Below are 24,396 nucleotides of genomic sequence, written 5' to 3'. Positions count from 1 at the left end.
TTTGTATCTAGGAACCTTCTTCCAGCCCCCTGATCACATGACTGTGACTGTTTATTATCTATTGTCTTAAATTTAACATTGTTTTGTGCTAAATCTTAAATAACCCCCTGTGCCTGAACACAGTGCTATCTATATGGCCCACGTGTACTTTCTCTTTTTATTCAAAAGAGATTTAAAAAGCATGTGATAAGAGGCAGCCCTCAAAGGCTTAGAAATTAGCATATGAGCCTACCTATGTTTATTTTAAACTAAGAATACCAAGAGAAAAAAGCAAATTTGATGATAAAAGTAAATTGGAAAGTTCATTAAAATTAAAAGTCCTATCTAAATAATGAAAGTTTAATTTATACTAGACTGTCCCTTTAAGTGTCACTCCCCTACCCATAATCCCCACTCCAAAAACAAAAAAAAGTAAATTTATGCTTACCTGATAAATTAATTTCTTTCATGATGGTGACAATCCATGAGCCATCACGTGTGGGAATAATCCCCTCCTGACCACTAGGCAGAGTCAAGACATCCCAACACACCAGAGCTATAAATCCCCCCCACTTCCCATATGATCCTCAGTCATACATAAAGCAAAGTAGATGAGGAAAAAATAAAGAACCCTGAGACTGCACAGAGTTCCAGAACATTTATTGGTAACCTCCCCTCTTGAGAGCAAACTCCTTGCGCTCTCCGAGACCCGCAGACTGCACTCCCAACCTCACAGACTGACATCTGTGGATATTACAACCCACACTGGATGAAGAAAAACATAATTTATGCTTACCTGATAAATTTATTTCTCTTGTAGTGTATCCAGTCCACGGATCATCCATTACTTGTGGGATATTCTCCTTCCCAACAGGAAGTTGCAAGAGGATCACCCACAGCAGAGCTGCAATATAGCTCCTCCCCTAAGTGTCATATCCAGTCATTCGACCGAAAACAAACAGAGAAAGGAGAAACCATAGGGTGCAGTGGAGACTGTAGTTTAATTAAATTTAGACCTGCCTTAAAAGGACAGGGCGGGCCGTGGACTGGATACACTACAAGAGAAATAAATTTATCAGGTAAGCATAAATTATGTTTTCTCTTGTTAAGTGTATCCAGTCCACGGATCATCCATTACTTGTGGGATACCAATACCAAAGCTAAAGTACACGGATGATGGGAGGGACAAGGCAGGATTAAGCGGAAGGAACCACTGCCCGAAGAACCTTTCTCCCAAAAACAGCCTCCAAAGAAGCAAAAGTATCAAATTTGTAAAATTTTGAAAAAGTGTGAAGCGAAGACCAAGTCGCAGCCTTGCAAATCTGTTCAACAGAGGCCTCATTTTTGAAGGCCCATGTGGAAGCCACAGCTATAGTAGAATGAGCTGTAATCCTTTCAGGGAGCTGCTGTCCAGCAGTCTCATAGGCTAGGCGTATTACGCTCCGAAGCCAAAAGGACAGAGAGGTTGCCGAAGCTTTTTGACCTCTCCTCTGTCCAGAGTAAACGACAAACAGGGAAGATGTTTGACGAAAATCCTTAGTAGCTTGTAAGTAAAACTTCAAGGCACGGACGACGTCCAGATTATGTAAAAGACGTTCCTTCTTTGAAGAAGGATTAGGACACAATGATGGAACAACAATCTCTTGATTGATATTCTTGTTAGAAACCACCTTAGGTAAAAACCCAGGTTTGGTACGCAGAACTACCTTATCTGCATGAAAAATCAGATAAGGAGAATCACATTGTAAGGCAGATAGCTCAGAGACTCTCCGAGCCGAGGAAATAGCCATCAAAAACAGAACTTTCCAAGATAAAAGTTTAATATCAATGGAATGAAGGGGTTCAAACGGAACTCCTTGAAGAACTTTAAGAACCAAGTTTAAGCTCCACGGAGGAGCAACAGGTTTAAACACAGGCTTAATTCTAACCAAAGCCTGGCAAAATGCCTGAACGTCTGGAACCTCTGCCAGACGCTTGTGCAAAAGAATAGACAGAGCAGAAATCTGTCCCTTTAAGGAACTAGCTGATAATCCTTTGTCCAAGCCCTCTTGGAGAAAAGACAATATTCTAGGAATCCTAACCTTACTCCATGAGTAATTCTTGGATTCACACTAATAAGGATATTTACTCCATATCTTGTGGTAGATTTTCCTGGTAACAGGCTTTCGTGCCTGTATTAAGGTATCAATGACGGACTCGGAGAAGCCACGCTTTGATAGAATCAAGCGTTCAATCTCCATGCAGTCAGTCTCAGAGAAATTAGATTTGGATGATTGAAAGGACCTTGTATCAGAAGGTCCTGTCTTAGAGGCAGAGTCCATGGTGGAAAGGATGACATGTCCACTAGGTCTGCATACAAAGTACTGCGTGGCCACGCAGGTGCTATCAGAATCACCAATGCTCTCTCCTGTTTGATTTTGGCAATCAGTCGAGGGAGCAGAGGAAACGGTGGAAACACATAAGCCAGGTTGAAGAACCAAGGCGCTGCTAGAGCATCTATCAGCGTCGCTTCTGGGTCCCTGGACCTGGATCCGTAACAAGGGAGCTTGGCGTTCTGGCGAGACGCCATGAGATCCAACTCTGGTTTGCCCCAACGATGAATCAATTGAGCAAACACCACCGGATGGAGTTCCCACTCCCCCGGATGGAAAGTCTGACGACTTCGAAAATCCGCCTCCCAGTTCTCCACGCCTGGGATATGGATTGCTGACAGGTGGCAAGAGTGGGACTCTGCCCAGCGAATTATTTTTGAGACTTCTAACATCGCTAGGGAACTCCTGGTTCCCCCTTGATGGTTGATGTAAGCCACAGTCGTGATGTTGTCCGACTGAAATCTGATGAACCTCAGTGTTGCTAACTGAGGCCAAGCCAGAAGAGCATTGAATATCGCTCTTAACTCCAGAATATTTATTGGAAGGAGTTTCTCCTCCTGAGTCCAGGATCCCTGTGCCTTCTGGGAGTTCCAGACTGCACCCCAACCTAGAAGGCTGGCATCTGTTGTTACAATTGTCCAATCTGGCCTGCGAAAGGTCATACCCTTGGACAGGTGGACCCGAGACAACCACCAGAGAAGAGAATCTCTGGTCTCTTGATCCAGATTTAGCAGAGGGGACAAATCTGTGTAATCCCCATTCCACTGACTCAGCATGCATAATTGCAGCGGTCTGAGATGTAGGCGCGCAAATGGCACTATGTCCATTGCCGCTACCATTAAGCCGATTACCTCCATACACTGAGCCACTGAAGGGGCGCGAAATGGAGTGAAGAACACGGCAAGCATTTAGAAGTTTTGATAACCTGGACTCCGTCAGGTAAATTTTCATTTCTACAGAATCTATAAGAGTCCCTAAGAAGGAGACTCTTGTGAGTGGGGATAGAGAACTCTTTTCCTCGTTCACTTTCCACCCGTGCGACCTCAGAAATGCCAGAACTATCTCTGTATGAGACTTGGCAACTTGAAAGTTTGACGCCTGTATCAGGATGTCGTCTAGATACGGAGCTACCGCTATGCCTCGCGGTCTTAGAACCGCCAGAAGTGAGCCCAGAACCTTTGTAAAGATTCTCGGGGCTGTAGGAATGCCTCTTTCTTTATCTGATTTGCAGATAGCCTTGAAAGATGAAATCTCCCTTGTGGAGGGGAAGCTTTGAAGTCCAGAAGATATCCCTGAGATATGATCTTGAACATCTCTTGCCCATGCCTGGGCGAAGAGAGAAAGTCTGCCCCCTACTAGATCCGTCGCCGGATAGGGGGCCATTCCTTCATGCTGTCTTAGAGGAAGCAGCAGGCTTTCTGGCCTGCTTGCCTTTGTTCCAGGACTGGTTAGGTTTCCAGGCCTGCTTAGATTGAGCAAAAGTTCCCTCTTGCTTTGAAGCGGAGGAAGTTGATGCTGCACCTGCCTTGAAATTTCGAAAGGAACGAAAAGACTGTTTGGCCTTTGCTTTGGCCCTGTCCTGAGGAAGGGTATGACCCTTACCTCCAGTAATGTCAGCAATAATTTCCTTCAAACCAGGCCCGAATAAGGTCTGCCCCTTGAAAGGAATGTTGTGTAATTTAGACTTCGAAGTCACGTCAGCTGACCAGGATTTAAGCCATAGCGACCTACGCACCTGATTGGCGAATCCGGAATTCTTAGCCGTTAGTTTAGTCAAATGAACAATGGCATCAGAAACAAATGAGTTAGCTAGCTTAAGTGTTCTAAGCTTGTCAATAATTTCAGTCAATGGAGCTGTATGGATGGCCTCTTCCAGGGCCTCAAACCAGAATGCCGCCGCGGCCGTGACAGGCGCTATGCATGCAAGGGGCTGTAAAATAAAACCTTGTTGAATAAACATTTTCTTAAGGTAACCCTCCAATTTTTTATCCATTGGATCTGAAAAAGCACAACTATCCTCAACCGGGATAGTGGTACGCTTTGCTAAAGTAGAGACTGCTCCCTCCACCTTAGGGACCGTCTGCCATAAGTCCCGTGTAGTGGCATCTATTGGAAACATTTTTCTAAATATAGGAGGTGGGGAAAAAGGCACACCCGGTCTATCCCACTCCTTGCTAATAATTTCTGTAAGCCTTTTAGCTATAGGAAAAACATTAGTACACACCGGCACCGCATAGTATTTATCCAGCCTACACAATTTCTCTGGTACTGCAACTGTGTTACAGTCATTCAGAGCAGCTAATACCTCCCCAAGCAATACACAGAGGTTCTCAAGCTTAAATTTAAAATTAGAAATCTCTGAATCAGGTTTCCCCGAATCAGAGACGTCACCCACAGACTGAAGCTCTCCGTCCTCATGATCTGCATATTGTGACGCAGTATCAGACATGGCCCTTACAGCATCTGCGCGCTCTGTATTTCTCCTAACCCCAGAGCAATCGTGCTTGCCTCTTAATTCAGGCAACCTGGATAATACCTCTGACAGGGTATTATTCAGGATTGCAGCCATGTCCTGCAAGGTAATCGCTATGGGCATCCCTGATGCAATTGGCGCCATATTAGTGTGCATCCCCTGAGCGGGAGACGAAGGGTCTGACACGTGGGGAGAGTTAGTCGGCATAACTTCCCCCTCGTCAGAATCTTCTGGTGATATTTCTTTTATAGATAAAGACTGATCTTTACTGTTTAAGGTGAAATCAATACATTTAGTACACATTCTCCTATGGGGCTCCACCATGGCTTTCAAACATAATGAACAAGTTGTTTCCTCTGTGTCAGACATGTTTAAACAGACTAGCAATGAGATTAGCAAGCTTGGAAAACACTTTAAACAAGTTTACAAGCAATATAAAAAACGTTACTGCACCTTTAAGAAACACAATTTTTTTCCAAAATTTGAAATAACAAGTTAGCAGAGCATTGCACCCACTTGCAAATGGATGATTAACCCCTTAATACCAAACACAGAATAATAACTGCCAAAAAGGTTTTTTTTTTTTTTTTTTTTTTAAATAGTCACAACAACTGCTGTGGCTTGTTACCTCCCTCAAAAACGACTTTGAAGCCTTTTGAGCCCTCCAGAGATATCCTGGATCAGGCAGGAAGAAGCTGGATGTCTGTGACTGTAATTTTTGCTGCACAAAAAAACCCCTCCCACTCATTTTACAACAGTGGAAAGTCAGGAAACTGTTACTAGGCAGAATTCAAGCCAGCCATGTGGAAAAAAAACTAGGCCCCAATAAGTTTTATCACCAAACATATATAAAAACGATTAAACATGCCAGCAAACGTTTTATATTACATTTTTATAAGAGTATGTATCTCTATTAATAAGCCTGATACCAGTAGCTCTCACTGCATTTAAGGCTTTACTTACATTAGTTCAGTATCAGCAGCATTTTCTAGCAAATTCCATCCCTAGAAAAATATTAACTGCACATACCTTATTGCAGGAAAACCTGCATGCCATTCCCTCTCTGAAGTTACCTCACTCCTCAGAAAATGTGAGAACAGCCATGGATCTTAGTTACTTCTGCTAAGATCATAGAAAACGCAGGCAGATTCTTCTTCTAAATACTGCCTGAGATAAACAGTACACTCCGGTACCATTTCAAAATAAACTTTTGATTGAAGAATAAACTAAGTATAAAACACCACACTCCTCTTACGACCTCCATCTTGGTTGAGGCTTGCAAGAGAATGACTGGATATGACACTTAGGGGAGGAGCTATATAGCAGCTCTGCTGTGGGTGATCCTCTTGCAACTTCCGGTTGGGAAGGAGAATATCCCACAAGTAATGAATGATCCGTGGACTGGATACACTTAACAAGAGAAAGAGGCTCTTTAAACCAGGGACTGGTTAATCTGCCAACAATTCAAGGACTGTCTTGTCTAGTGATCTTACAGAATCCTCCGAGACATATCCTTTTGTGGTCTCCATTCCATTGATACAACATCTGCAATTGGAGATCCTGAACACTAATTCTGGCAAATGCAACTGCATCCGATGCAGTCACCATGAGGAGACCCACAAAGTCCATGCACTGAGCTACAGAAGGGAGAGGATACAGCTGCAGGAGAGTACTTTCCTGTTGCAGCTTTAGTCTGCGCTTATCTGTCAGAGACAAAGAGAATCACAGAATTGGTTATAAACCCCAGAGAATACACACAAGTCTGAGGGGTTAATGAGCTATTTGGCATATTTATTTATGACTATGACTATGACTCTGAAGCAACTGAATAACCATCTGAAAGTGAGACACAGCCAGATGAAATGAAGTGGGAACCAGAATGTCGTCCAAGTAAGGAAATACAGGAATTCCTTGTGCTCGAACTACAGACAACAGAGCTCCCAGGACTTTTGTAAACACACTGGAAGCTGTAGCTAGACTGAAAGGGAGGGCCACAAACTGATAATTTTTGTCTAGGAAAGCAAAGATCACAAACTAGACATAAACTAACCCTCCTGCCATTAAGGAAGCAATGTGTGAATTGTCTCCACCTTGAAAGTAGGAATTTGTTCAATATTTTGAGATCCAAAACAAGCAGAAAAGTATCTTCTTCATTTGGCACTATAGATTTGAATAAAACCCCTGGTTTAATTTTGAAGTTGGAACTGGTGCAATCACCTCCATTATTTCCAAATCTCTCACAAAAGCCAAAAAAGCTTGGGCCTTTAAAGGACCTCGAGGCACTCAAACAGGAAGAAATTTCCCCACGTAGGATTTGAGCAAGACATATTTGGTGCCCCCTAGAAAATAACTTGTAAACCGCAGGGACCCTAATAAGATCTCTCCCAAGCCTCCCAAAAGAGACCTGCCCACCAACAGAGACTGTTCTAGTCTGGGGGCCACACCTTAATGCTGTTTTAGGAGCTGGAGTAGCCTTCTTGGACCATTTGTTTTTGGCCCAAAAAGAGTTAGAGTTCCAGGAGGATTTAGAGTAGCCAGAACTCTAGAACTTAGATTGACAAAAGGTGCAAAAATGACCTGCAGATCTAGGCTTACCATTGGATTTCTTATCCTGGGGCAGAAAATCTCCCTTACCTTCTGTGACTGTGGCAATAATAGCATCCAGCTCAGAGCCAACCAGAGATTTGCCCTGAAAAGGAAGAGAAAGCAGCCTTCACTGAAAAACTGTATCAGCAGACTAAGACTTAAGCCACAAACCTTGCCTAGCTAAAATAGTTAATGAAGTATTCTTATAATTGATGCATATCATTTCCACTGCTGCATCACAAATAAAGAGATTAATATGATCCTGAATCTCATCCAAAGTGGTTTCCCTTGCAACACAATAGTGGTAGCAGCAACAAAGTCTACACTGATTGCAGACCTAAACATTAAACCTGCAAGCTGAAAGGATCACTTATGAAAACCTTTAAGTTTTCTATCTAAAGGATCCTTAAAAGAGGAACTATCCTCCAAAAGAATAGTAGTATGCTTGGCCAACGTGGAACAGTCTCCCAAAAAATTTTTTTTAAAGGAGGGAGGGGAAACTTAGTTTTACATTTGGAAGATGGAACAAAAGAAACAAATGTCTTCTGCCATTCCTAAGTAAAAATTTCAGAAACTGAATCCAGGATGGGAAAAGAGGAAACCTGCTTTAAAGCTGCCTCAAAAAAAAAGTATCAGTCCTCTTAACAGATTGCTTGATTGTAGCAGGACTATCCTCTATCTCTAAAGCAATTAAATCTTCCAGCAATAATGCATAAATATATACATACATTTACACAATAGCCCTTTCCAGTCAAACACCTTGTCATTTACCATATAATTTTAACTCTTATATAAAAAAATATTTATATGAACAATTTTTATCAGATAGTGTATATATGTGTAACACTTTATTTTAATTTAATTATGTTGTGCTTGATGCAGCTTTTTTTTTTTTTTACCCCTCACACTTTATGCTAGTTCTTCAGTTGCGCTTACCCACGTGCACAAATTTTATTTGCACTCTACCACACCCATTTACTTTCAACTTGTAATACATGAGCAAGCTAGCGCAGTCACAATATTGCTTATCGTGGCCACTTGTAATCTAAGCCCTATGTGTGGCGTCAATTAAGAAAATAAAAAAAATGATTTTGCAGTACAACCATGCAATGTTGCTGCATATATGGGAATACATTAACACCCTTTCTTGATGTAGGATTGTCTAGTAGTCCCTAAAAGTAAAAATTACCTAAAAACTAAACTTCCATCCTGTAGACCCAAAGAAATATAGTCACTATTTGCCTTCATAGGACTGTCACCTCTCCACATGAGAAGACCATCTTTTACTGATGTCTTAAATCGCATAAATATGTTCGTCCGAGTTCCAGAGACTCTGCAAAATAAAAGAGAGTTCTTATGAAAAGCATGCACTATTCCTGATGCATCACATAGTTTATTGATTTTATCTCCACAGACAGACTCAAGTTTCCTCATCTTGGAGAATAAAGAAAACTTTATTGGGTAGTTCATGAGAAATATTTCAAAGGGACTAAGCCAGTGGGGAAAAAATCATTGCAGAGAAACAATGGCTTTTTACAAAAGATAGCTTAAAGTACACATAATGGTGGAAATGAATGAACAAGCAAACATATAAATTTGAAAAGAGCCTATAAAATTTACACACTGAAATACTGATTATATAGTTAAAGGGACCGTAAACTCAGAATTTAATTCCCAATATAGGTTTAAAAGAAGAGTGTAGAAAGTTAAGCACTATCATATGTAATTATATTACAAATCCAAAGTTATATATTTTAATTGCTCTAGCTATAGCTTTGTACACATAAATAGCTTGGGTGTTTTTATATAGATTAAATAGATATAGAGATAATTAGAGAGAGAGAAAAACACATCAAAGTATATCCATTAGTTCTCTTAGACAGAGATACACACCCACAAGAATAAAGACAAGAAAACATAATTTATGTAAGAACTTACCTGATAAATGAATTTCTTTCATACTGGCAAGAGTCCATGAGCTAGTGACGTATGGGATATACAATCCTACCAGGAGGGGCAAAGTGTCCCAAACCTCAAAATGCCTATAAATACACCCTCACCACACCCACAATTCAGTTTAACGAATAGCCAAGTAGTGGGGTGATAGAAAAAGGAGTAAAAAGCATAAAAAAGGCACTGGAAATATAATTGTGCTTTATACAAAAAAACATAACCACCATAAAAAGGGTGGGTCTCATGGACTCTTGCCAATATGAAAGAAATGAATTTATCAGGTAAGTTCTTACATAAATTATGTTTTCTTTCATGTAATTGGCAAGAGTCCATGAGCTAGTGACGTATGGGATAGTAATACCCAAGATGTGGAACTCCACAGAAGAGTCACTAGAGAGGGAGGGATAAAAATAAAAACAGCTATTTTCCGCTGAAAAAATTAAATCCACATCCAAAAAAATACGTTTTTCTCATAATTGAAAAGAAAAAACTTAAAACATAAGCAGAAGAATCAAACTGAAACAGCTGCCTGAAGAGGCAAATACATCAAAACGGTAGAATTTAGTAAATGTATGCAAAGAAGACCAAGTTGCTGCTTTGCAAATTTGATCAACTGAAGCTTCATTCTTTAAAAGCCCACAAAGTGGAAACTGATCTAGTAGAATGAGCTGTGATTCTCTGAGGCGGGGCCTGACCCGACTCCAAATAAGCCTGATGAATCAAAAGCTTTAAATCCAAGAGTGTGGCAGCACAACAAATTTTTATTTTAAACACACAAGGAAAAACAGCAGAGCAACGTTTCGGGAGTGTATCCCTTTGTCAAGCTGATTTTACACTAAACATAGTGAGAATTTATACACAGCCCCCACTAGAGGGCTCCAGTGAGTATACACAAAAATTAACTCTATAGTATCCAGATAAACAATCACTGTGATGGATCAATATACAAAATTTTATCCTAAAACAGCATTTACTCTCTATATACAAAATTACTAGAAATACAATAGAGTATATTGATACATTTCCTGCAAAAAATACAAAATACTAATAATACAAATAATACAACTCCTACACATAATTGAAGGCCAGCAGAAATGAATATGTTGCTACACAAATTACAACATCCTAACAAGTAATATTTACCATTATAAATGTGAATGGTTAATTATTATAAAATATTATATAAAAGACTTTTACAAAAAGATTTTATAAAATTATGTTATCACAAAAATACAGATAAATCTAACTCTCTATTGAGCCCAGAAGGTTCTGATGTACCAAGTTTATAGATCCAGAATGCCTCACGTTGTTTCAATAAACATTCTCTGTCACCACCACGACGTGGCTTCTGAACCCATTCAATAATCTGAAACCTAAGTTGGTTTATAGCATGCCCCATCTTAAGAAAATTGTGAGCGACGGGAGCAGTGACTTTCTTTGTACGTATGTTACTCTTGTGTTCAATGACCCCGTCACGGATGCTACAGGTAGTCTCACCCACGTAGCTCCGCCCACAAGGACATTTAATCAAATAAACTACAAAACTCGAGTGACATGTGTGGTATCCCTTAATATTATACTTATGGTCAGTGGTTAGATGATAAAATACTGAACCTTTTATAAGATTGCCACAACAAGAGCAGTTTAAACATGGAAAACAACCATTATTTTTATTAGTAATATTGGCATAATTGGGGGCGACGTTGGATCCCATGGCAGTCCCCTGAGTCTGAAGATAATAATCATCTTCTAACAGGAAGTAATTACAATATAGAATAATTTCCAGTAACTAATTAAAGAAATTCAACTGGAATTAAACTATACTTATTGTCACTGATCAATACCGATTTAACAGCACCCAAACCACTTTCATGGGTTATAGACGTGTACAAACTGTCAAAGTCTAAACTGAATAGCAAAAATTTATTTGTGGGTATATCCAATGTATCAATCTTCTGCAAAAAGTCCCCAGTATCTTTTATAAATGAAGTGGATAACTCCACATAGGGTCTTAAAATTTTATCCAAGAAGATTGAAACATTGGTGGTGACAGAGCTATTACTAGAAACAATAGGGCGACCTGGTGGTCGGTTCATATCTTTATGCACTTTTGGCAGGGTATACAGGACCAGGGTACGTGGATTAAAGATAAAAAGAATGATGGTAGAATGGTTTTTGTATCCGAATATAATGCCCAAAGTTAAATCATCCAAAAAATAATTAGGAAACATTGGGACATGTTGGGTAAATGTAATCCTGAGGTAGTAGAGTTAAAACACACCCGTTTGCCAGCTTATAAGAGAAGCCCAAATTTGCAACAACATTTGGTAAGAGCTGATATTGGTAGTAAAAAGTTAAAGAACAGTCAAAGCTATATTACTAATAAAAATAATGGTTGTTTTCCATGTTTAAACTGCTCTTGTTGTGGCAATCTTATAAAAGGTTCAGTATTTTATCATCCAACCACTGGCCATAAGTATAATATTAAGGGATACCACACATGTCACTCGAGTTTTGTAGTTTATTTGATTAAATGTCCTTGTGGGCGGAGCTATGTGGGTGAGACTACCTGTAGCATCCGTGACAGGGTCATTGAACACAAGAGTAACATACGTACAAAGAAAGTCACTGCTCCCGTCGCCCACCATTTTCTTAAGATGGGGCATGCTATAAACCAACTTAGGTTTCAGATTATTGAATGGGTTCAGAAGCCACGTCGTGGTGGTGACAGAGAATGTTTATTGAAACAACGTGATGCATTCTGGATCTATAAACTTGGTACATTAGAACCCTCTGGGCTCAATAGAGAGTTAGATTTATCTGTATTTTTGTGATAACATTTTATAAAATCTTTTTGTAAAAGTCTTTTATAGAATATGTTATAATAATTAACCATTCACATTTGTAATGGTAAATATTACTTGTTAGGATGTTGTAATTTGTGTAGCAACATATTAATTTCTGCTGGCCTTCAATTATGTGTAGGAGTTGTATTATTTGTATTATTAGTATTTTGTATTTTTTGTAGGAAATGTATCATTATACTCTATTGTATTTCTGGTAATTTTGTATATAGAGAGTAAATGCTGTTTTAGGATAAAATTTTGAATATTGATCCATCACAGTGATTGTTATCTGGATACTATAGAGTTAATTTTTGTGTATACTCACTAGAGCCCTCTAGTGGGGGCTGTGTATAAATTCTCACTACGTTTAGTGTAAAATCAGCTTGACAAAGGGATACACTCCCGAAACGTTGCTCTGCTGTTTTTCCTTGTGTGTTTAAAATAAAAATTTGTTGTGCTGCCACTCTTGGATTTTTTGCATATTTTAAGGGGTTCATGGTGCCCCTGTGGCTTGCATGCAGTACCCTCGGTGCTGGACTTTTGCTTGATTCTTGAATCAAAAGCTTTAACCAGGCTGCCAAGGAAATGGCAGAAGCTTTCTGACCTTTCCAAGAACCAGCAAAGACAACAAATAGACTAGAAGTCTTCCTGAAATCTTTAGTAGCTTCAACATAATATTTCAAAGCTCTTACAACATCCAGAGAATGTAAGGATCTCTCCAAAGAATGCTTAGGATTAGGACACACAGAGGGAACAACAATTTCCCTTTTAATGTTGTTAGAATTCACAACCTTAGGTAAAAATTTAAATGAAGTCTGCAAAACTGCTTTATCCTGATAAAAAAAAATCAGAAACGGAGACTCAAAAGAAAGAGCAGATAATTCAGAAACTCTTCTAGCAGAAGAGATAGCCAAAAGAAACAACACTTTCCAAGAAAGTAGTTTAATATCCAAAGAATGCATAGGCTCAAAAGGAGGAAGCCTGTAAAGCCTTCAAAACCAAATTAAGACTCCAAGGAGGAGAGATTAATTTAATGACAGGCTTGATACGGACCAAAGCCTGCACAAAACAGTGAATATCAGGAAGCTTAGCAATCTTTCTGTGAAATAAAACCGAAAGAGCAGAGATTTGTACCTTCAAGGAACTTGCAGACAAACCTTTATCCAAACCATCCTGAAGAAACTGTAAAATTCTAGGAATTCTAAAAGAATGCCAGGAGAATTTATGAGAACAACACCATGAAATATAAGTCTTCCAAACTCGATAATAAATCTTCCTAGAAACAGACTTACGAGCCTGTAACATAGTATCAATCACTGAGTCAGAAAAACCTCTATGACTAAGCATTCAATTTCCATACCTTCAAATTTAACGATTTGAGCTCCTGATGGAAAAACGGTCCTTGAGACAGAAGGTCTGGTCTTAAAGGAAGCGGCCAAGGTTGGCAACTGGACATCCGGACAAGATCCGCATACCAGAACCTGTAAGGCCATGCTGGTGCTACCAGAAACACAAATGATTGTTCCATGATGATCTTGGAGATCACTCTTGGAAGAAGAACTAGAGGCGGGAAGATATAAGCAGGTTGGTAAAACAAAGGAACTGCTAACGCATCCACCAACTCCACCTGAGTACCTGGGAAGTTTCTTGTTTAGATGGGAAGCCATCAGATCTATTTCAGGAAGACCCCACATTTGAACAATCTGAAAAAAACACATCTGGATGGAGAGACCACTCCCCCGGATGTAAAGACTGACGCCTGAGATAATCTGCTTCCCAATTGTCTACACCTGGCATATGTACCGCAGAAATTAGACAAGAGCTGGATTCTGCCCAAGAAAGTATCCAAGATACTTCTTTCATAGCTAGGGGACTGTGAGTCCCACCCTGATGATTGACATATGCCACAGTTGTAATATTGTCTGTCTGAAAACAAATTAATGGTTCTCTCTTCAACAGAGGCCAAACCTGAAGAGCCTTGAAAATAGCACTGAGTTCTAAAATATTGATTGGTAACCTCGACTCTTGAGATTTCCAAACCCTTTGTGCTGTCAGAGATCCCCAGACAGCTCCCCAACCTTAAAGACTTGCATCTGTTGTGATCACAGTCCAGGTTGGACGAACAAAAGAGGCCCCTTGAACTATACGATGGTGATCTAACCACCAAGTCAGAGAAAGTCGAACATTGGGATTTAAGGATATTAAACTGTGATATCCTTGTATAATCCCTGCACCATTGATTCAGCATACAAAGCTGAAGAGGTCTCATATGAAAACAAGCAAAGGGGATCACCGCCGATGCTGCAGTCATGAGACCTAAAACTTCCATGCACATAGCCACTGAAGGAAATGATTGAGACTGAAGGTTTCGACAAGCTTAAACCAATTTTATTCGTCTCTTGTCTATTAGAGACAGAGTCATGGACACTGAATCGATCTAGAAACCTAAAAAGGTGACCCTTGTCTGAGGAATCAAGGAACTTTTTGGTAAATTGATCCTCCAACCATGTCTTTGAAGAAACAACACTAGTTGATTTGTGTGATTGTTCGGCAGAATGTAAAGACTGAGCTAGTACCAAGATATCGTTCAAATAGGGAAACACTGCAATACCCTGTTCTCTGATTACAGAGAGTAGGGCGCCGAGAACCTTTGAAAAAATTCTTGGAGAGGTCGCTAGGCCAAATGGAAGAGCGACAAATTGGTAATGCTAGTCTAGAAAAGAGAATCTCAGAAACTGATAGTGGTTTGGATGAATCAGAATATGAAGATATGCATCCGGTAAATCTATCGTGGACATATAATGACCTTGCTGAATAAAAGGCAGAATAGTCCTTATAGTCACCATTTTGAAAGTTGGCACTCTTACAAAACGATTCAAAATTTTCAGATCCAGAACTGGCCTGAATTAATTTTCTTTCTTTGGGACAATGAATAGATTTGAATAAAACCCCAGATCCTGTTCCTGAAACGGAACTGGTATGATTACCCTTGAAAGCTCTAGATCTGAAACACACTTCAGAAAAGCCTGAGCCTTCACTGGATTTGCTGGAAAGTGTGAGAGAAAAAAATCTTCTCACAGGAGGTCCTTACTCTGAATCCTATTCAATACCCTTGAGAGACAATACTCTGAATCCATTGATCTTGGACATAATCTGCCCAAATATTTAGGAAAAATGTAATCTGCCCCCCACCAGCTGAGCTGGAATGAGGGCCGCACCTTCATGCAGACTTGGGGGCTGGCTTTGGTTTCTTAAAAGGCTTGGATTTATTCCAACTTGAAGAAGGTTTCCAACTGGAACCAGATTCTTTGGGGGAAGGATTGGCTTTCTGTTCCCTATTCTGTCGAAAAGAATGAAAACAATTAGAAGCTTTAGATTTACCCTTAGATCTTTTATACTGGAGGTAAAAAAAACTCCCTCCCCCCCAGTGACAGTTGAAATAATTGAATCCAACTGAGAACCAAATAAATTGTTACCTTGTAAAGAAAGAGATAGTAATCTAGACTTAGATACCATGTTAGCATTCCAATATTTGAGCCACAAAGCTCTTCTAGCTAAAATAGCTAAAGACATAGATTTAACTTCAATTTTGATGAAATCAAAAATAGCATCACAGATAAAATGATTAGCATGTTGAAGCAAGCGAACAATGCTAGACAAATCAGGATCTGTTTCCTGTTGTGCTCAGCTTTCCAACCAAAAAGTTGATGCAGCTGGAACATCAGCCATGGATATAGCAGGCCTATGAATGTAGCTAGAAAATAAATAAGCTTTCCTTAGATAAGATTCAAGTTTCCTATCTAAAGGGTCCTTAAAAGAAGTACTATCTTCCATAGGAATAGTAGTACGTTTGGCAAGAGTAGAAATAGCCCCATCAACTTTGGGGATTTTTTCCCAAAACTCCAATCTAACTGCTGGCAAAGGAAGACATGAAAACTGTTGCATACTACAGCTGGAGATATAATCTCTGCTAACTTACAACAAATACACTTAGCTTTGGTAGAACTGTGGCGAAAATTAATGAAAAAGCAGTCAATTTGAAGAAAAGACTATACCCCAGGTAAGAAAAAATAACTTCCTAAATAGGTTTCCCGATTTTGAAACTGATAGTCTGCAAAAGGAAATATTCATAAACCTGACTCATGGCAAATATAAGTACAATACATATATTTAAAACTTTATATTAATACATAAAGTGCCAAGCCATAGCTGAGAGTGTCTTAAGTAATGAATGAAAACATACTTACCGAAAGACACCCATCCACATATAGTAGATAGCCAAACCAGTACTGAAAAAGTATCAGTAGAGGAAACGGAATATAAGAGTATATAGTCAATCTGAAAAGGGAGGTAGGAGATGAATCTCTATGACCGATAACAGAGAACCTTTGAAAAGATTTCCCGTAAGGAAAACCATAGAATCAATAGGTGATACTCCCTTCACATCCCTCTGACAAACACTGTACTCTGAGAGGAACCGGGCTTCAAAATGCTGAGAAGCGCATATCACAGAAGAAAATCAAGCACAAACTTACTTCACCACCTCCATAGGAGGCAAAGTTTGTAAAAACTGAATTGTGGGTGTGGTGAGGGGTGTATTTATAGGCATTTTGAGGTTTGGGAAACTTTGCCCCTCCTGGTAGGATTGTATATCTCATACATCACTAGCTCATGGACGCTTGCCAATTACATGAAGCAAATAGCTTTATACAGGGCTGGGGCATCTATAAAAAATAAACTGTGATGCATCTAAAAATGTATTGAAAGGTGTCTGAGGCAGCCCCTCCAGCAGACATATTCAGAATAAATACTGTAGGTTTCACAAACGTTGACAATCAAATAAGTTTGTCTTGATGGTTAATTTAGCTTTTTTATGTAAAACAGGACCGGTGGCCATTTGATCGCATCTGTTAAGGCTCACGTTACTATATTTACTTACCGTTTCAGAATCTCGCGGCTGTCATAAGTGAGGTAGCTGCGGCCGATAAACTGTGGAATTTCTATGGCATCTGTTATAACTGAAAGGAAGATCAGATGGTGAGGAACAATTATTATGTATTGTCTTTTTACTTTATGCTTATGATTTAAAGTTAATGTATTTGTATAAAATAAAACAGGTTAAAAGGGACATAAATCCCATTTTTTTCCTTCTTCAATCTACAGTATACAGCAAACATACATTCCAGTGAATTATTTCTACTATGGTAGCAAGTCACAGAAGTACGGTCTAGGAGGGTAACAAAGGAAAGAATTTTTCAGCAAGATCAACACTATATACAATGCTTTGAAAAATAGTTTCAGATCCATGGCCAATTCTTACCTTGTACCTAAAAGCATATATTAAACTTTTGTTCTGTCTGATTATTTGAAAACATTGAACATCTAACAATTATGTCCCTGTAACATTAGTATTAAAGTTGAAAATTATTTTGAAGAAAAATAAATTAAAACATGGAGCTTCCAGAGAGAATATTTTTGTAAACTCCATATTTCAACAGTTGGAAAAAAAAATGTCTTAAAAAAAACACAATTACCTAACAATTGACCTCTACCTGTGAAACATTAAAGAAACTAGCATTTTTCTCAGGATAAAATGTCCCACTCTGGATAAGGATCATTGGTCAGGCTGCAGATTATAAAGACATCTGTGGCATTAAATAATAAATAGCATTTATACACAATAGAGGGACCAATGGGAGATGCATTGAATCAAACTAGAACATACAAGCCCATACCAGTAACTGGGTTATCTCTAGAGGCTATCAGGAAAAAAACTGGATAATATTAAAGGTAAATAAACCTCCAGATGGAACACAACAAAGGGCTTTAAGGGAATTTAACACTGTTATACAGCCAAATCTCTACTCCACGTTTTAAAAAGGGAAGGAAGCAGGGCTGATTCAGGAAGCTATAGACCAGTTAGTCTGACATTGGTAGTAAGGAAGATACTTAAAGGACCAGTAAATACAGTAGATTTGCATAAATAACAAATGTATGACAAAAAGATAATGCAATAGCACTTTAGTCTGTACTTCAAATGGAGTAGTAGATTTTTTTCTCACAAATTTCAAAGATGTCTATTTCAACTCCTCTTTGTATCATGTGACAGCTATCAGCCAATCACAAATGCATATACGTATATTCTGTGAATTCTTGCACATGCTCAGTAGGAGCTGGTGACTCAAAAAGTGTTAATATAAAAATGGAAGTAAAATGGAAAGTTGTTTAAAATTGCATGCTCTATCTGAATCATAAAAGTTTAATTTTGATATGAGTGTCCCTTTAAAGGGATAATAAGATATTTTATTCATGAGTGTATTCATGTTAAGATTATGAGCTCAAATCAGGGGAATCCATTGATGTGATATACTTGGATTTTTAAAAGGCTTTTGATACAGTGCCACATGAGAGATTGTTGTACAAAATTAAGGGACTGGTATTAGCTGAAAATGTTAGATCATGGATAAATAACTTGATAAAACCATGAGTAGTAGTAGTAGTAGTAAATGGATCATACTCAGATTGAGCAAAGGTAATTAGTTGATTAGTACTGTTCCCGTTCTTTTTAATATTTTTATTAATTACTTGGAGCAATGATTAAATAGCAACAGCTCTATTTTTGCTGATGATACAAAGCTGTGTAAGGTCAGTGCGAGATAAAATTGCTTATCAAGGGGATTTACAAAAATTGGAAGAATGGGCTGGTAAATGGAAAGTGAGATTTAATGCTGGAAAATGTAAGGTTCTACATTTTGGAAGTAAAAATAAGAAGGCAATCTATTATTTAAATGGGAATAGACTTAGCAAAACCAAGGAGGAAAGGAATTTGGGAGTACTTAAAGCTAAAATGTATTGAGAGGCACTGATTCAAGGGATGAAAGCATAATTCTGTCACTATATAAATCCCTGGTAAAACCAATCTCAAAAAAAAAAAAAAAAGACATTGCAGAGTTTGAAAAAGCTCAGAGAAGGGCCACAAAACTAATAAGGGCAATGGAGAATTTAAACAATGCAGAGAAATTAGCCAAACTGTGTTTTCACTACAAAAAAAGTGTATGAGAAGTGAAATGATTACTTTATTTAAATATATACAAGGCCCATATACAGATTTGGAGAAAAATCTGTTAATTCCAAGGAAATTATTTGTGACTTGAGTTCACAATTTAAGGCTGGAGGAAAGCCGATTTAATCTCCAGCAGCGTAACATTGTTTTTCACTGTAAGAGCAATCAAATTGTGGACTCCTTACCTAAGGAGGTAGTGAATGCCAATACCTTAAATACATTTAAAAATGGCTTTGATACATTTCTGTCTAAAACAGAATTCAGGGATATGATTGCTTGTGTTAAATGGGTCACATTTTTTTTAATGGAATTCATTTAAGCTCAATTGGAGCTTTTTATTGTAAATCAAGTATGATCTGTATAAGTTGAACTCAATCGACTTCTGTCTTCTGAGTTTACTGAGACTTCTAAACGCAGTAGGATGTTTCATGATATGTTGCTCCAGTTGTGCCTTACAGGACAATCTAACAAAGGAACCAGTGCTCGGAGATGTTTTTTTAATGGAAATGTGATATTTCAGGGTCACTATAAATATTTGAGCACAAGGATGCAGTTAAGCTTTAAAATCATTATGTCAAAGCAGATTACCTGAATGACACAGAGGAACTAATTAAACAATAGTAAAGACACAAGCGGAACAGAAGCCTTATAACAAGCCCAAAATGGGTGGTCTGCATACTCTTGTTAAACGTACATTAAACACCTCTTACTTTAGTGTAAAAAATTTGCTTTTTTACCACACTCCCTAGAGATGCCAAAAAGCAGAGAAATGCTGCAAACTGCCTAAACTACTTCATTTGCAACATTGGAAGGTTACAGAAATAGCATTTTGGCCTCTCAAGAAAGTATGGGACAGAGCACAGTTTCTACACAAAAGCAAGAGGTTTTTATGGTCCTTTTAAGGGCATACTCATCCCTATAAAATCTGTAGTTTGATCTGCCCAGTGTTCCAGTATCCCTTTTAAATTAGCTCATGCTATGAAAACAGTGCACGTTTGACTGGCCACTCTATTTTGACTGTTCACAAGAAGTCCTCCTGGCCCACACACAGCAGCCTGCTGGCTTGTACCCACACATGGAGGCATCCTGGTCCATACAGGGAGGTGTTTTGGCTTACACACAAAACAGGTTATCCTACTCACCCTTACCCACCACCACAGCACATCCTCCTGGGCTGTCCCCGCACAGCACATCTGCCTGGCCCGTACCCACACAGCACATCTGCCTGGCCCGTACCCACACAGCACATCCTTCTGGCCCGTACCCACACAGCGCATCGTTCTGGCCCGTACCCACACAGCGCATCGTTCTGGCCCGTACCCACACAGCGCATCGTTCTGGCCCGTACCCACACAGCACATCGTTCTGGCCTGTACCCACACAGCACATCGTTCTGGCCCGTACCCACACAGCACATCGTTCTGGCCCGTACCCACACAGCACATCGTTCTGGCCTGTACCCACACAGCACATCGTTCTGGCCCGTACCCACACAGCACATCGTTCTGGCCCGTACCCACACAGCACATCGTTCTGGCCTGTACCCACACAGCACATTCTCCTGGCCCGTACCCACACAGCACATCGTTCTGGCCCGTACCCACACAGCACATCGTTCTGGCCCGTACCCACACAGCACATCGTTCTGGCCTGTACCCACACAGCACATCGTTCTGGCCTGTACCCACACAGCACATTCTCCTGGCCCGTACCCACACAGCACATCGTTCTGGCCTGTACCCACACAGCACATCGTTCTGGCCCGTACCCACACAGCACATCGTTCTGGCCCGTACCCACACAGCACATCGTTCTGGCCCGTACCCACACAGCACATCGTTCTGGTCTTTACCCACACAGCACATCCTCCTGGTCTGTACCCACACAGCACATCCTCCTGGTCTGTACCCACACAGCACATCCTCCTGGTCTGTACCCACACAGCACATCCTCCTGGTCTGTACCCACACAGCACATCCTCCTGGTCTGTACCCACACAGCACATCCTCCTGGTCTGTACCCACACAGCACATCCTCCTGGGGTCTGTACCCACACAGCACATCCTCCTGGGGTCTGTACCCACACAGCACATCCTCCTGGGGTCTGTACCCACACAGCACATCCTCCTGGCCTGTACCCGCACAGCACATACTCCTGGCCTGTACCCGCACAGCACATACTCCTGGCCTGTACCCGCACAGCACATACTCCTGGCCTGTACCCGCACAGCACATCCTCCTGGCCTGTACCCGCACAGCACATCCTCCTGGCCTGTACCCACACAGCACATCGTTCTGGCCTGTACCCACACAGCACATCCTCCTGGCCTGTACCCGCACAGCACATCCTCCTGGGGTCTGTACCCACACAGCACATCCTCCTGGGGTCTGTACCCACACAGCACATCCTCCTGGGGTCTGTACCCACACAGCACATCCTCCTGGCCTGTACCCGCACAGCACATACTCCTGGCCTGTACCCACACAGCACATCCTCCTGGCCTGTACCCACACAGCACATCCTCCTGGCCTGTACCCACACAGCACATCCTCCTGGCCTGTACCCACACAGCACATCCTCCTGGCCTGTACCCACACAGCACATAGTCCTGGCCTGTACCCACACAGCACATCCTCCTGGCCTGTACCCACACAGCACATCCTCCTGGCCTGTATCCAAACAACACATCCTCCTGGCCTGTACCCGCACAGCACATCCTCCTGGCCTGTACCCACACAGCACATAGTCCTGGCCTGTACCCACACAGCACATCGTTCTGGCCTGTACCCACACAGCACATCGTTCTGGCCTGTACCCACACAGCACATCGTTCTGGCCCGTACCCACACAGCACATACTCCTGGCCTGTACCCACACAGCACATACTCCTGGCCTGTACCCACACAGAACATAGTCCTGGCCTGTACCCACACAGAACATAGTCCTGGCCTGTACCCACACAGCACATAGTCCTGGCCTGTACCCACACAGCACATACTCCTGGCCTGTACCCGCACAGCACATACTCCTGGCCTGTACCCACACAGCACATCCTCCAGGCCTGTACCCACACAGCACATCCTCCTGGCCTGTACCCGCACAGCACATCCTCCTGGCCTGTACCCGCACAGCACATCCTCCTGGCCTGTACCCGCACAGCACATCCTCCTGGCCTGTACCCACACAGCACATCGTTCTGGCCTGTACCCACACAGCACATCCTCCTGGCCTGTACCCGCACAGCACATCCTCCTGGCCTGTACCCACACAGCACATACTCCTGGCCTGTACCCACACAGCACATCCTCCAGGCCTGTACCCACACAGCACATCCTCCAGGCCTGTACCCACACAGCACATACTCCTGGCCTGTACCCGCACAGCACATACTCCTGGCCTGTACCCGCACAGCACATACTCCTGGCCTGTACCCACACAGCACATACTCCTGGCCTGTACCCACACAGCACATCCTCCAGGCCTGTACCCACACAGCACATCGTTCTGGCCTGTACCCACACAGCACATCCTCCTGGCCTGTACCCGCACAGCACATCCTCCTGGCCTGTACCCACACAGCACATACTCCTGGCCTGTACCCACACAGCACATCCTCCAGGCCTGTACCCACACAGCACATCCTCCTGGCCTGTACCCACACAGCACATCCTCCTGGCCTGTACCCGCACAGCACATCCTCCTGGCCTGTACCCGCACAGCACATCCTCCTGGCCTGTACCCACACAGCACATACTCCTGGCCTGTACCCACACAGCACATCCTCCTGGCCTGTACCCACACAGCACATCCTCCTGGCCTGTACCCACACAGCACATCCTCCTGGCCTGTACCCAACACAGCACATCCTCCTGGCCTGTACCCACACAGCACATCCTCCTGGCCTGTACCCAACACAGCACATCCTCCTGGCCTGTACCCACACAGCACATCCTCCTGGCCTGTACCCACACAGCACATACTCCTGGCCTGTACCCACACAGCACATACTCCTGGCCTGTACCCACACAGCATGTACTCCTGGCCTGTACCCACACAGCACATCCTCCTGGCCTGTACCCGCACAGCACATACTCCTGGCCTGTACCCGCACAGCACATCCTCCTGGCCTGTACCCACACAGCATGTACTCCTGGCCTGTACCCACACAGCACATCCTCCTGGCCTGTACCCGCACAGCACATCCTCCTGGCCTGTACCCACACAGCACATCCTCCTGGCCTGTACCCACACAGCACATCCTCCTGGCCTGTACCCACACAGCATGTACTCCTGGCCTGTACCCACACAGCATGTACTCCTGGCCTGTACCCACACAGCATGTACTCCTGGCCTATCATGTGACACTTGTGTATGCTTCATTTGCTTTATTAAAATAGCCAGGGCTACTTTGATCTTTCACCCCATTGCTTTGCTACTTATCAATGGCAATCAGGAACCTCAACTGTTACATTGTGTCTATTGGCCCATCAAAGTAACACTATCAGCCATGTGCACATTTTATCTCTCATGCAAGTTTTATTGTTTCAGCTAGATTATTTACATTAATGACTAAAAGCCTCAGTGAATTGGACACACAAATTCAGTTTATGGTGCTGTGGTTTCCTCATTCTTTAAGGTATATTTGATGTTTTTTTTATTTTTCACTGGTGAAGGGTACATCTATATATTTGTCATTGACTGAAAGAGAAATTATAATGATCTGAAAACCTCACTATTAAATTTCAATTATAAAACCATCTATAGGTCTCTGCATTTAGACGGTTTTGTCATGTATGTGTAAACAAATTGCCTTATTGATCACAAAGTCTGAAGTAAATTGGTTTAGTAATTTTGCAGTTAAGAAAACGGAAAAAAGTACAGTTTTTTGATGACAAAAATGAGCAGTAGTTCTTTTGGTTGCTGATATATAAATGTTTAAAGTAATGTCTTATATTTTAAACGTTCTTAGTAGAAGCAAATAGCTGAAAGACATAACCAAGATACGCTCTATAGGGGCATTTGAGGTTTGTGGGTATTGTAGTTCCAGATACTCATCTCTATGGTGCTTTAGCCTGGAGGCCAGTGATTACGTGCAGCATGTGCAACACAGACTACACACTGTT

General features: G+C 41.4%; 1 protein-coding gene across 1 annotated transcript in view; it reads right to left on the bottom strand.

Moving 5' to 3' along the window:
• Positions 1-24,396, bottom strand: part of EGFLAM (EGF like, fibronectin type III and laminin G domains) — a 280,687-nt gene that overhangs the window by 18,724 nt on the left and 237,567 nt on the right. Inside the window, exons 16-17 of the mRNA XM_053699674.1 lie at positions 17,149-17,227; positions 8,600-8,743 (exon numbers count right to left, since the gene is read on the bottom strand). Of these exons, the coding sequence (XP_053555649.1) occupies positions 8,600-8,743; positions 17,149-17,227 (223 nt within the window). The remainder of the gene's footprint in view (positions 1-8,599; positions 8,744-17,148; positions 17,228-24,396) is intronic.

The sequence above is a fragment of the Bombina bombina genome, chromosome 2, assembly GCF_027579735.1.
Source record: "Bombina bombina isolate aBomBom1 chromosome 2, aBomBom1.pri, whole genome shotgun sequence".
In the NCBI taxonomy this organism is placed as follows: Eukaryota; Metazoa; Chordata; class Amphibia; order Anura; family Bombinatoridae; genus Bombina; species Bombina bombina.
Note: the sequence above shows the minus strand (reverse complement) of the source record. Positions and strands in the feature narration are given on the sequence as shown.